Source organism: Phodopus roborovskii, unplaced genomic scaffold, assembly GCF_943737965.1.
Source record: "Phodopus roborovskii unplaced genomic scaffold, PHOROB, whole genome shotgun sequence".
NCBI classification, from domain to species: domain Eukaryota; kingdom Metazoa; phylum Chordata; class Mammalia; order Rodentia; family Cricetidae; genus Phodopus; species Phodopus roborovskii.
In genome coordinates this window covers 39,473,094-39,487,564 of record NW_026126480.1, presented here as the reverse complement: position 1 = coordinate 39,487,564, position 14,471 = coordinate 39,473,094, and the positions used below count along the sequence as shown (strand labels likewise).

Genomic DNA, 14,471 nt, shown 5'->3' with positions numbered 1-14,471 from the left:
GAGAGAAGCAACAAGAATATTACCACCTGTGGGGGCCACTTCTGCCAAAGCCGAGGCAACACCAACAGCTGAAAGACAACCGGAAGCATTCACATTAGCGGGGGAAGTTCATCTGATAAAATGCCACAAGCCAAGTGGGCGGACCCCTCATTATGTCCATGCAATGGGGCACACATGTGATCTGGCATTTGTTAAAGAGCCAGCCCATGCAGACAATGCCCCTGAGCCACCATCCCCTCACCTGACTTACTAAAAGTCCCCACAATCAATTTTCGACCTTACAGGCAGGTGGCACTTAAGGGACTTGTGGTCACAAACTAGGAGATAAGTTTTTATGCCCTGGCGCTGTGAAACTAACTCCTCAGATCTGAACAAAACAAGACAATTAGCAAACACATAGAGTGGAGGAGACAGGCTCTCTTCACCTCCATCTTCGTATCACCTTCCCCTCACCTCTGCCTGGCCCTCTAGGGGTAGAGAATGAGTTGTACTGGGCAGTACTGAGGCCTGGCAGCAGGACAATTAATAACAAAACAAAGTTATAGAGTTTTTGGTTAGAGGTGTGTGTGTGTGTGTGTGTGTGTGTTTACCTAAACTTGTCCCTTGTGGTCTGAAAGTCCCAACACGAGTCATTGGCCATGAGGAAAATCTGTGTACAGTCAAGCTGCCTGAAATCTCATCATGAGGACTTATGAGACTGATGCACATAGAAGAATCATATCCCGGAGTTAAAAGCTGCCCCACAGCAGGGCGTCACTCTGGCTTCCAGGTATATTATTGCTTAGAGAACTTCTGTGTATCAGGCCTGGAGAACAGGCAGTGACAATAGATAATGGACCCTCATTTCCTGACACTAGAGTGACAAATGTTATTGGCTGTTGGAGTGCCAAGGGTGCTTGGGAGGCTTGGGACTCTTAGTGCTAAGGCCAGGACAAGTTCTCCCCAGCAGGGACCCTGAGTGGTTCTACCCCGTTTGTTTCTTGGTAGGAAAATAAAGGTCCAGCAGAGATTGGGTACCTGAACAGATGGCTCCTGCATCCTCATGGTGGTCACAGTTGTGCACAGACAGGCCAAGATGGAAGCAGTATCCTAGGTTGGTCTCTGTGCCCAAACACCTCACGTCGTCTAGGAAGATGGGACCAGAGCCATCGCCAAACAGGCTGCTCCTGGGGGCTGCCAGGGCCGCCCCACAGCCGAGTTGTCGACATACCACTTGGGCAGCCTGTATGCCCCAAAGATCATCACACACAGACCCCCAGGTCCCGTTGAAGAATACTTCTACACGGCCCTCACACTGACTTCTCCCATTGACCAGTCTCACCAGCTGCAGATCTGCAGGAGCCAAGGGCCAAGTAAGTTGAGGGTCCTTCAGTGCTCAGAGGGAACAGTGCAACAGCGCAACAAGACAGAGAATCTTAGCCTGGGCTGTGGCTGCTAGGCTGGGGTAACAAGCACCAGACTATAAAGGGCTGTGCTGACGTAGGAGACTACACACACAAAGAACATATATGACCACTTTCTGTCCTGGAAATTTAATGTTTTTATCTATGTTGGATTGTCACCCTGGGCAGTTTTGTCATGGGAATGGAGGCCACAGGCTAGCATTGAGGAAGAAGTATCTAAAAATGACATGCTTTGTTTCCATATATATATATATATATATATATATATATATAGAGAGAGAGAGAGAGAGAGAGAGAGAGAGAGAGAGAGACTCTCACTAGTTTTCCTAGACTGGCTAGACCTCACTGCCAGGCAGACTTGGAACATGCAATCCTCTTGCCTTAGTCTCTCTAGCAGCTGGGGTTTCCAGGTCTTTGCCACTAGGTTCAGGGCTCACATTTTTAGGGTTGTTTTTTCATAAAGTCACTTTTCCAAAAACTGAAAACAGTTCATTTGTAGTCTGAGAGTTCAGACTGCATTTCTAAGCTGCTTTCCTCAGATAGGATGCAGTTTACAAAATAAAATTAATTGTTCCTTACTTAAATCTAGAAAACATAAAGTGTGTCTGTCAGAGATACAGCATCTTAAGGCAATGTGGGGAATCAAGCAGGGAAAAGACCCTCTGAACTGAAACTGATGAATGATTCTCAGAGTCTGAAACCTCAGAACTGGTGTGGGCTCTTTTCAAGGTCTGAGTAGAACACAATGTGGAGCCTGGCTTCTGACATCAGATTCTGCAATTGAGATGGGTGGGTAAATTGGCTCTATCCTTGAAAAAAACCCATCATAGGAGAGGCCACATGTTACAGGCTTTAATGAGCTTCTCTCTCCCTCTCTCCACCTCTCCCTCTCTCTGTTTGTCTGACTCTCTCTCTCTCTCTGTCTCTCTCTCTCTCTCTGTGTCCAACCATCCGTGTGTGCTTGCACACACCTGTATTATATATCACCCCAAGTTTATTCTTCAGGATGCCTTCTACCTTGTGCTTTTGAGAATATAAAGCCTCTTAAAGCCTCTTATTTTTATCCGGAACTGGTAGATTTGGCTTGACTTGCTGGCCAGCATTCCCCAGGGAGCTGTCTGTCTCCACTTGTCCCAAACTTAGATTACAGGCATGTGCCAGACTTGTGTGTTTCATTTCAGTTAGTCACAAACAGCCTCAGAAATAAAGAGTCCCAGACCGTAAGAGTAGCAAAGTACCTATTGGACGGAAACCATGTGGATGTTCCTCAGGAGCTGAAGTGGCTGTACAGGTAAGAATGGGAGGAAAAGTCACCACAAATACATCCTAAGCAAAGTGAGATGCAAGTTCATATCCTCAAGTGTCATCTAAATCATATAGGTGAGTCTTCCTTTAAGCAACCCCCTGGGTAGCTGAACAGATTGTTTCCATTTAAAATGTGACAACAGCTCATGCATTTGTGTGTGTTAGTCTAAATGAGAATGAGACATTACACTTATGTTGGGATTGTGAAGCTGTGGCCTCATAGCAGGGCATCAGCCTCATCCCAAGTCCTGAATGTAGGCTGCAGATTGAGAAGGAGCTCCTGCCCGCCGCCCCCGCCCCCCAGGTTCATCTGCCTCGAGGACCACCTGCCCTCCCTGGACTCTCAAGGCTTCTGTTGCTTGAACATCTTGGATCAAAAGCTGGTATCATGGCTTAATGCTGAAATGTGGTATTCATGTGGAGGAGGGATGGCACACCAATATGTTAACATCCAAAATGCTTTCCCTCTGGGGGCATGGCAGGCCCCAAGGGACTAGGGAAGAGCCATCTAGATCTTCGAGAATCATTGAGAGAGAGAGAGAGAGAGAGAGAGAGAGAGAGAGAGAGAGAGAGAGAGAGAGAGAGAGAGAGACCCACTGTGATAACCCTTTTGGTAAACTCTAGTCACTGGGCAGGAAATACAGTGTTCATGAACTCATAGATACCTGGATGTCCGGCAGCTGCAGAATCTATAGAGAGAAGAAGAGAAATATGAGATGGTCGACATTAGAAACTACGACGGTGAAGTGACCTGAAGGACATGACCTTTGTTTAATTGTAATTGAAAGAAGCTGGGTGTGGGCAATTCTCTTAAGCATCTGAGGCTGCCTCCTCTGCTGTGGCTTTCACTCAACTAACATCCGGGCACTTGATTTTGATAGCATTAATCTTAGTAACAAAAATTACAACAGCCAGCAGTTTTTTTTATAATTTATGGTGTTGTAGATGCTCAACTAAACATTGTGTAGGGGTTGTATTGCTAATGCCCGCCAACTCTATGAGGCTAGTACTATTATTGCATTTATTTTATGGCCAATTAATCTCTTCAGACCCTCAATTTGAAAACAGCCACCCCAAGCATTGCAAGCATAGCATTCCATGTTGGCAAAAAACCCCACCATCCTGCCCATGGAGGCAGGTTCAAGGTGTGCCAGCATTCAGGTTTGGCATGGGAAGTTCTATAACTGGTCTAAGATGGGCCTTCTCTCACCTGCACAGATGACACCAGCATCTTCCTGATGCCCACAGTTGTGGGTGAGCCAGTTGCTATGAAGGCATTGTGTCAAGGAAGACTCCCTTCCTGTGCAGTTGACATCATCAAGGATGATGCTGCCTGACCCAGGGCTAAAGCTGGTGCCTGGCAAGGCAGATAAAGCTGGACCACAGCCAAGCTGTCTGCAGACCACGTGGGCATCTTCTATAGACCAGTTGTCATCACACACGGTCCCCCAGGTGTTGGCATAGTACACTTCAACTCGCCCTTCACACCTGTTTGTTCCATTCACCAGCCGCAGATCCAGACCTTGGTGGGTAATCCAAGAACAATCCCCTTGAGGATTCATTCTCAAAGACTGTCAGAAATAGCAGTTATTTCCTGGGAGTCAGGGATGGCAAACACACTTCCCTATCATTTCATTTCAAATCAATTAAATCCGTGTCCTTGGTACCACTTCAAGTGTTTTCAAGATTGTGTTTGGTAAAGAAATGATTATTTCTTGGCTAGTTGGACCAGTAACTCGCCCTATGGTTCTCTTACTCCAAGTTGCAAATCTCAGTTTCTGGTACTCATGAAGTTTCTTTTTTTTTTTTTTTTCTTTCATGAAGATCTGTGCTGTTCTCTCTCTCTCTCTCTCTCTCTCTCTCTCTCTCTCTCTCTCTCTCTCTCTCTCTCTCTCTCTCTCTCTCTGTGAGTGTGTGTGTGTGTCCACATGCACTGATTAAGGGATGATAGCAGTAGACACCAGTATGAAGTGTGTTCCATGTGTCAAGTTGCTTCGGGGAATGAGAAAGGCACCCATTGCATCCCAACGCCCATATTCAAAGGTGGTTGTGTCAAGAGAGAATAAAAGGTCATAAGACAGCCAAGGTCAGTTCCTAGGTAGGGCTGGGGAGGATTGGCAAGTCACCCAGAGCCTTAACAGAAGCCAGCTTCCACACCAACCCCATGCAAATTATTCTTGCTTCTTGTAGTATTCTCTAGTCCCAGATTTTCTAGATGGGCCAGGCATTTCCAGTACTCCTTCCAACAGCAGCCATCAATAGGGCCAGCCTAAGCTTGGGGTGGTAGTGGGAATAGGCAGTGTATTCAGGAGGGATCCTTCTCCAGCAATGCTGGGAGCTGGGCTCAAACACCACAAAGGAAAGGCAACAGAGGAGAGAAGAAAAGGTTACCTGTTGATGTGGACATTTCTGGCTGCTTTACTGACAATGCTGAAAATGGATAGAAAACAAACAAAAAGTTACACAAGTCAGCTTCTAATCACATCCCTTTCAGTATATTTCTCTGTAATCCTCCCATCCTTCAATCAACACGCACACAGTGAACACAAACTACGTTATAAGTCCAAGAAAGCCATAGCCCAGGGTTTATTGATTTAAAAAAAATAGAGACATCTTAGAGATAATAAAGCATCCTTTGAGGAGCTCTGATTCCAGAATAACCCAGGCTGGTGCTTCCTCTAAAGGCTTGGGGTCTTTTTTCTCCCAGTTCTTCTCTGCATGTTGAATATTGCTCTTAAGGCCTGTCCTAAAGAGCATCTGGCTGAATTTGAAATCTGGCAACCTCTGGACCCCAAAGAGCCAGGAGAAAATGAAAAAGTTAATGCCTTTGGCTTCTTTGTTCTTAGTTCTGTCAGGGATAAAGCAGTGTACAGAGGGAAATGCTCACAGTGTTCTGGCCTTGGGAGTCAAAAGATAATGGCTGGTACCTACATAGCATGTTCTGCCACATGCCAAACACTGCCAACCCCTCCCTCTGCACTAGGAACGTCACCCAATCCCACATAACATGAGGATGCAAATGCCACCATCCACCCACATCATCAGAGGAGGAAACAGACTCTTGAAAATTTGCTAGATTTAGTGATGATGAAGACAGTGTGTGTTTGGCCCCTAAACTATAACCTTACTTCCCAGTGTAACTTTGCCAATGCAAGTTACAGCCAATCAATCAAGGACAACTGACATTACCTGAAATCATATCACTCACCAGGAAGCGACGGTGCTGGATGAGACAGAGAGGCTATGAAAGACACAAGCAAAGTGGGGTGTGTGTGTCACCAAGTCACCTCTTTTCATCATTTTAAACCCCATAGGTAAGCCTGATTATTTGAATTATTTGTTTGGGGGAGATATGAAAGCCAGATATATCCCACCTGCACATCTAAGAGTGATCCCAAGCCACCACCCAAGCTTCTGTATTCCCATGTCCATTCTGTCCTGATAATGGATACTAGAATATAATTTTCTTTCCTTCTTAATAACCGTGACCACAGTGATAGTCACCTATATGAAGTATCTGCCTTGCTGGTTGGTTTGGTTTTATAATTCTTATTTTTAATGAATTGATCAGTTGATCAATTAAACACAGATCCCATGTTGACTTTGCAGTCAACTGCCTGTGTAACTGTCATGTAGGTGCTGGGAACTGAATCTTGATCCTTCTGGAGAACAGTGAGTGTTCTTAAGCATTTAGCCATCCCCAGGCCCCACTAAATATTAAAAAAAGGATTGTTGGTGCTGACAATGATTTCGTTGTTACTGTGTGTGGTGGCTTGAGTGAGAATAGCTCTTATAGGCTTAGATATACGAATGCTTCATCCCCAGCTGCTGGAACTGTTTGGGAAAGATTAGGAAGTATAGCTTATTTTATTAGTTTATTTTTTTTGCATTCCAATCCCTGTTCCCTCTCCCTCTTCTTCTCCCACTCACCCCTTTTCCTCCTACCTCCTATCTGCTCCTCAGAGAGGGTAAGGCCCCTCTTAGGAAGTCTACTAAGTCAGTCTCATCATCTCATTGAGGCGGGACCAAGGCACCTCTTGACCCTTCACACGCCTGTGTCTAGGCTGAGTAAGCCCATATAGAACAAGCGCCACTAAGAGTGGAGTGCCTTAGAGTTAGGTCTTGGACCCACTGCCAGTGGCCTCGTATATTGTCCCAGCTGCACCATTGTCACCTATATAAAGGGAGGAAGTATAGCTTTTTGAAGAAGTTTGAAAAGGCTAAGAAATTTCCAGTTAGATCAATCTGTTTCTATGTGTGGATCAGATGTGAGCTCTCAGCTACTGCACCGGCACCATGCCTGCCTGCCTGCCTGCCTGCCTGCCTGCCTGCCTGCCTGCTGCCATGTTCCTCCCATAATGGCCATGGACTCTACCCCTCTGGAACCAATATCCTCAAAAAAAGCCTTTTTTATAAGTTATCTTGATCATTGGTGTTTTATCATAGCAATTGAAAAGTAACTAAGACACTGTATTTGTGTTTAAGTGTGGTCTATTCACAGCATGTGGCCATGGCTCTCTGTTTAAGCTGATGAAGTTGGAACTCACATAAAGAGTCACATTAAAGGGAATGATTGTGAAAATCACAGCCTGAGTAGCAGATGGGTGTGCTGGGAACAGTGGCCTGGGGACTGTCCTAGATTACCTTCCTGCTTTATGCATGGTGGGGCAGAAAGCTCACAGAACTGGACAGTTGTTAACCTATCTCGTTCAGAACCCAGCCCACCTGAGCAGATGACACTAGCATCCTCATGGTGGCCACAGTTGTGGGCAAACCAGCCACCGTGCAGACATTGCCACAGTCTAGCCTCCGTTCCCATGCACTCCACATCATCCAGGACAATGGGGCCTAGCCCTCGCTCAAAATGTGCTCGGCCAATGGCTGCCACAGCTCCACCACAGCCCAGCTGCCGGCACACCACCTGTGCGTCTCTCAGGTCCCAGCTGTCATCACACACTGTGCCCCAGCTGCCATTGTAGTAAAGCTCCACACGGCCCTCACATGGGTGGCTGCCATTGGCTAGTCTGAGTGCCATATCTGGAAAAGCAGACAAGCTGGGTTACCATCCTGAAGCTCCCCTTGTTGATGAATACTTGAAGGTAAGGAGGACGTGTTCTGTGGCTTGGCTAGCATTGAGGGCTCGACCCTCACACTGGGGAGGGTATCTTATGGGTTAAAGCTGGTTGCTAAGCATCTTGGAGTTGATGCAAATGTGATATTTGACCTGGAGGATTTTAACACCCCCCACACACCCCGAGTTAATTTTATATTTCACAGAATTCAAAGACAGCTCTCAAACGCCTTCTATAACGTGATAATTATGAGCATGTAAACACTGTCGCTCTACCATTTGTGAACTCATTATTAACATAGATTTGAATAAAACAAATTCTAACATGGGGCTGTCTGAGTCCCATTTCTCCTAACAGTTCCTAGACCTCTAATCTCAGAAGATGTGTGCATCTAAGTCCAGAGAAATGTGCTCAGCAACTTACATCTCAGGGGCTGTAAGTGACAGAAGCTTGGGAAGCACTCTCAGATCTCTCCCGCCCAGTTGTCTGAGTTCAGTGTCACTACCAAGCAGGACTGGCAGCTGAAATGAAGAAAGGACCTACCTGTGTCTTTCTCATCTTGCAACAGAGACTCATAAGATGCATAGAATCCCATGTTGGTGACAATGTCATCACTGTGGAACACCACGCTCATGTGGCTCGAAGAAGAGGTAAATACTGGGATTGCTTCTGAGCAGAATCTTCCTAGTGAAAATGATTCACTCTGTGGGCCATCAAAAATCTCGATGAAGTCGTAAGGGCAGCCGTAGAAGTTTTCTATCCTGTGGACGACAAGGCATCATTCAAGCTCCTTCCCTTGGCCCTTTCCTCCAGAAGTGACTTCCCAGATGGCTGCAGCAAGGATCAGGAAAAGTAACTGCAAACCCATACTTCTTCCCATAGGTCGAAAGGAAGCCTACTGATGTGAGTAAATGTACCTTTCTATTTCTTAATTTTTTTAAGTTTTGTATGGAAAAAACTATTTCAACACAAGATGTTCTGGTCACATTTTCTCCCCTCATGACTCCTCCCCACTCATCCAATTCCATGCTACTTCTTCTTTCTCCTTTTAAAAGACAAATAAGCAAGCAACAAACAAGAAACACACACACACACACACACACACACACACACACGAACTCAAAATATGCAAGCAAAACACCAATATGACAAAAACCCCAAAATAAACAAAGCAATTTAAGACAAAATTTTATAAAAAATAAAATTAAATTCATTTTCTTTTAATTTGTTAAAGTTTTAATTCAATAATATCTTTTTAATGTGTGCTGTAAGCTCACAGAATATAATTTATGCGATAATGATGGTTTATGGCAAGAAGAAAAATCTCCCATTTCCACTAATCCCCCACTTTCTCCCTCTTCCCAGAAACAGGCCTTTTTCCTTTCACAGGTAGCTTGCACGTGAATGGTGACAGATTTGACAGTTGACAGATTTGACTGTTTTCTTGCATCTCATTCTGTAGTAATAGTCACTTAGTTTGTAAGAGTAACATGTGGCTGTACCAAAAATCTGTTTAGTAGACCTCCTGCTGATGGGCAAGTAGATTAATCCCAATCTACTGTCACTGCATGAAAACTGCACACTCCTTGCACTCACAGGAAAGATCCCTGGGATTTGTGTACTTAAACTTTTGATTAATATTATAGGCACTTCAAGGCACAGCTCATTTGGGAGGATTATAGCTTCTTAATATTTTATATAAAATTTATACATGCTAGTTCGGTGTGCACCCAGACCTCCCCAATCCCTTCCTTTCCAATTCCTCCACTAGCTCCCTCTCCTCTCTGTCTCCCAACTTCACACATTCTCCTTTTTAAACTTGAGTTTTGCCTATTTGTTTGAGACAGGTCTTACAGTGTAGCCCTGCCTGGTCTGAAACTCACAGAGATCTGCCCACCTTTACCTGTTGAATGCTGGGATAAAAGGCATATGCTACCACATCCATTTTTATTTTAAAATTTCTATCCATTGAATTCATTTAGTGCTTTCTGTATGCACATAGATATAGGACCTTTGATAGGAGTTGAACAGTGTCTCAGTGCCTGAACCCCTGAAGAAAAGTAGCTCTTAGGACTGGACACATGGCTCAGTGGTTAGGAACACTAGCTGGTCTTCCAGAGGTCCTGAGTTCATTTCCCAGAACCAAATGGTGGCTCACAACCATCTGAAATGAGATGTGGCGCCCCCTTCTGGCCTGCAGCAATACATGTGGGCAGAACACTGGATACATAATAAATAAATAATATATTATATGTATATATAATAAATTATACATATATAATTTATTTATTATGCCTCTCACTCTCCCAGTAGCCACAAATTGCCAATAGCTTCTCAGATAGGTGTGGGATTTCACAAGCCCCTCCCTCATGTACACTGGGATTTTTGGCTGGCTTGATACTATGCAGGTCTTGTGCATGAAGTTCCATCTGCTATGAGTTCACGTGTACAACTGCACTATTGTGTCTGGCAAAGAGGTAGTAAAACTGATGTATACATAGACAAGCAATGGCAACTGTATAAGCAGAAAGTATGTACTCACTTGACTACTTCAAAGGTGAGTCTGATGTGAGCACTGGTATCCACTTGTATTTCCCAGGTACATACCACATTGGTGGGATATTTTTTAGGATACCAAGGGCTGGAGAAGGAGCCTGAACTGTTTGTGAGCAAACCACCACACTGGAAAATTTCATCTGTAAAAAGGTGAGGAAATCCCATGAGGAGACTCTAACATATAATGCTTTTTCCTCTGTTTTTTTTTTTGTTTGTTTGTTGTTGTTGTTGTTTTCCCCGAAAGGACAAGAGGAGACACAATGAGAGCAACAGAAGAAAATAAGATAAGAATATGGGGTGCACACCTATAACCCCAGCTCCAGGAAGGCTGAGCCAGGGGCTGAACCCAGGGCCCCCTGTGTGCTAGACAAACTGGCTTCCAACTGAGCTACATCCCTAGCCTCATCAACAACCTTTTGACAGGTAAAGGGCGTCCCCTTTGTGACAGGGAAATGACAACACCTAGAATGGAACAGACTTCATGAACCCGGCTGCCCAGGTAGGTTTACAGGTACAAACCCAGTATGCTGAGCTGAAGAACAGCTCATATTAGGTCAGTGGTTCTCAACCTGTGGGTTGCAACTCCCACGGGGGTCACAATTCAGATATTCTGCATACCAGATATTTATGATTAATAACAGTAAGAATATTACAGTTTTGAGGTAGCAATGAAATAATTTTATGATTGGGGTCACCACAATCTGCAGAACTGTATTAAAGGGAAGGTTGAAGATCCTGAGTTGACTTTATTAAAAGAAATAATTGGGAAGCTATTAAACTGATCCAGTATCTTAGTTCCTACATAAGCAAACCAAAGTCAACTCAGTATAGATGATCATAACCAATTAGAAATTGCCAACACACCTCTAACTAGGAACTTCCCACTCTAGTGGTCCAAAGGAATTCATTGGCACACTTTCACCAAGCAAACATTGGCTTTGCCTCCAACTTTGCCCTATCAAAGCCTGTCCTCTAGGTGAACCCCAAATAAACCCAGCTTGCAGCTGCTCAATTCAAAGGGGCTATCTGCTCAAACTAAATTCATTAAAATTTTAATGTGCCAAAGCTGATCTTTTAATTATCGCATACTAATTGGATCTGAAATCAAGACCTAGATTAATTATCCAGTTAGTGCCAAACTCTTGGATTTTGGTGTGTGATCAGCTATAGACTCCTGTGTAGCAGCTTTTTGTATATTAAAAGAAGAAAGGGCATCAGCCAGATATAGGATGAGTTAAAGTGGAAAGAGATGCACACACAAAAAGACTTCAGTACCTGTCATGATGTCAGCAGTGGACTCTAAAAATACACAAAAGAAAAAGATCATGACCAAGAATTTGTATCCATATTTAGTTCTTTTCTTAAAATACCATAGACTATTGACCCTCGGAAGCACGCATTCTCCTGTGCCCAGTGAACAGAGATGGCCCTGACTCTTAGGAGTTTGCACATTTGTACCTCAAGAATATGGACAGGGGCCATTGCAGACAACCTGGGATTTCTGGTTCGTTGTTCCATCTAGAATCTCATGGCATGATCAACACTGCCAGCAGTTCGTCCTCTCTCTACTGAACCAGTAGCCAAGAGATTTCCTCTCTGGTGGATCTGAACCCCTCCCTTACTCTCTCTTATCTTCTCACCCTCTGCAGCATTCAGTCCCACCACAACTATAATAGGCATTAGTGCCTTTGGGAATTAGAAATAGAGTGATTGGGCCATCCTCTTCAGTCTCAGAACTTGAATGGTGGCTGGGATTCTCATTCACAAGGGCCCTGGCAACTGAGTGGATGTATTGACAGACAGTACCTGCTGGTCCTTTACTTGGTGTGTCATCAATACCTATTCAAAGACAATGTGAGGGTGAGAGACAGATTAAATAAGGTGGTCACATAACTCCCCATAAACAAACCAGGCACTTGGCTTAGGATCAGACATGCTCCCTTCTAGGCCATTGGAAAACTAGAATTAAAACTCATCCAGGCTAGTGAAGGAAGCAGTGAGCCAGAGTGAGGGAGCACACTATGGCCTTGTGGTTCAGGTTCAGCATGGTGTTTGTTTGATTTGGCCAACAGAGTCTCTGTAGCAGAGATAAGCTCGGTCTTTAACCCAGGATCTTAGCCAGGCAATACTTAGAGAATGTGGTTCTGCGTGTGGTGTTGTTTGTGCCTTTGTGGGCTTGATCAGCTAAGTACAGATGCTAGAGTTTCTACTTTACTGGAAGCTGTGGGTAAGAACTGAAAAATTCAGATACACTGGTTATAGGACAGTGCAGCATTCACAGAACACTTGGTGGATACTGCATTGTTACTCTCACCCAGGCATGCCAGGCCAGGTATAGATGTCTGCTAATACTGACCATTTATATAATTGCTAGTTTCCAGGTATGACTCTGAGCCCTTTACAGATGCTGGAATCTAAGATGGAAAACTACCTTACCTCTTAAGTAAATTGACTTAAAATTTGGCTCAAATCCCAAAGCTCATTGCTGACTGCTTGCCTGCTGGTATTGACATCTCTCTTCCCAATGGCTGGGGTTTGGCAAAGCTCTGTCTCTGAAATGTGATGCAAGCCATGCCACTCACCTGAGCAGACCACGCTGGCATCCTCATGGTGCCCACAGTTGTGAGAGAACCATCCGTGGTGCGTGCATTGCCACACCTTGGCTTCCTCCCCCATGCACTGCACATCATCCAGCATGATATGGCCCATGCCTCCATCAAAGTAGCTCTCAGCTGGGGCTGACAGGGCCTTACCACAGCCAAGCTGCTGGCATACCACCTTGGCATCTGTTAGGTCCCAGCTGTCATCACACACTGTGCCCCAGGTACCATTGTAAGAGATCTCTACTCGGCCTTCACACCTGTGGCTGCCATTCACCAGTCTCAAGGCCATACCTAGGAATGGGAAAATAGGTGCTTCTGAGATGTGACATTGTCCTCATATTCTAGGATCATCTGAAGGATGGAAAAAAGTCCTCTGTGTTGGACCCTAGGAGTGACCCTCTGACTTGATTCCCTAAAATAGTCTTGCTTTATGACTGCATAAAAGCAATTGATGCCTGTTGATATTTTAAAATCCCCCTTCGTGTGTGTGTGTGTGTGTTTGTGTGTGTGTGTAGAGGTCATGGGACACCTTTGATTGTTGGGCCTCGTCTGGTTTGACACAGACATCTTCTTCACCACACCAGACTAGTGGGCTTGTGAGTTTCTTGGAATTCGGCTGTCTCTGCCTTCCATTTTACAGGGACTAAAGACATGTGCTACTACACCCAGCTTTGTGGGTTCTGGGGTCTTGATACCAGGTTCTTTACCCAATGAGCCATCTCCAAGCCCAGTATTTTAGAGTCTCATCAGCTCCCAAAAGTATCCCAGTTGGGTAATGTACACTAAACACAGAGAACTCTCAAATGTTCCTGCTCCCTGTTGTGGGACTTGAGAGGCCCACAAGTGTTCTGGATGGCATGGTTGAATTCAGTCAGAAGAAGGTAGACTGGCAATTCTGCTTTGTGACAGCTCCAGAATAATCTTTCATATTACTTTACTCCTTCCTTTGTGAGAAGAAGTTCTCAGTGAGATTCTCTATCGGCATAGGATGTCTTAGTCATATGTTTCTAGATGCTTTCATAGACTACAGTGACTGTGGGTGGCAGAGCAGGGGTAAGGGCTATGACTGGCAGTGTGGATGCCACTCAGCAACAGAGGTGAATACATCAGGTGTGGTATAGTTTGGGTTAGATTTTAGAAACATCTTCTCTCTAAATGGAACAAGACACTACCAGAGGTACTTCCGGCAAGATATGTGTCAGGATACCCACCATTCTGCCTTTCATCTTGGTGAACAGTGTTGTACAGAGCATAGAACCCTGTGTTGGTGATCATGGCATCACTTTTAAACACCACTGTCATGGAATTTGAAGAGGAGAGAAATGTGAGTTCTGCTCCAGCACAAACTTTGCCCATGGACAGTGAGGCAACTTGCTTTCCATCGAACACTTCAACAAAGTCATAAGGGCACCCATAGATGTCTTCTAGCCTGAGTGGATAAAGGCAGTGTTAGTCTCCCCAAATCAGTCAGATCTGCCTACTCCTCCCAACCCCACTCATCACCTTTAAGAGTCCCCTTGAATATTTCCCTC

The 14,471-nt window shown here is 44.8% G+C and overlaps 1 protein-coding gene across 1 annotated transcript in view; it reads right to left on the bottom strand.

The window, feature by feature from the left end:
* The window catches only part of LOC127227793 (deleted in malignant brain tumors 1 protein-like), a 114,285-nt gene that overhangs the window by 37,309 nt on the left and 62,505 nt on the right, over window positions 1-14,471 (bottom strand). The window contains 14 exon segments of the mRNA XM_051192126.1: window positions 24-68; window positions 1,018-1,332; window positions 2,642-2,686; window positions 3,374-3,397; window positions 3,919-4,230; window positions 5,100-5,129; window positions 5,889-5,916; window positions 5,918-5,949; window positions 7,434-7,745; window positions 8,324-8,541; window positions 10,323-10,476; window positions 12,143-12,175; window positions 12,919-13,230; window positions 14,151-14,368. Of these exon segments, the coding sequence (XP_051048083.1) occupies window positions 24-68; window positions 1,018-1,332; window positions 2,642-2,686; window positions 3,374-3,397; window positions 3,919-4,230; window positions 5,100-5,129; window positions 5,889-5,916; window positions 5,918-5,949; window positions 7,434-7,745; window positions 8,324-8,541; window positions 10,323-10,476; window positions 12,143-12,175; window positions 12,919-13,230; window positions 14,151-14,368 (2,078 nt within the window).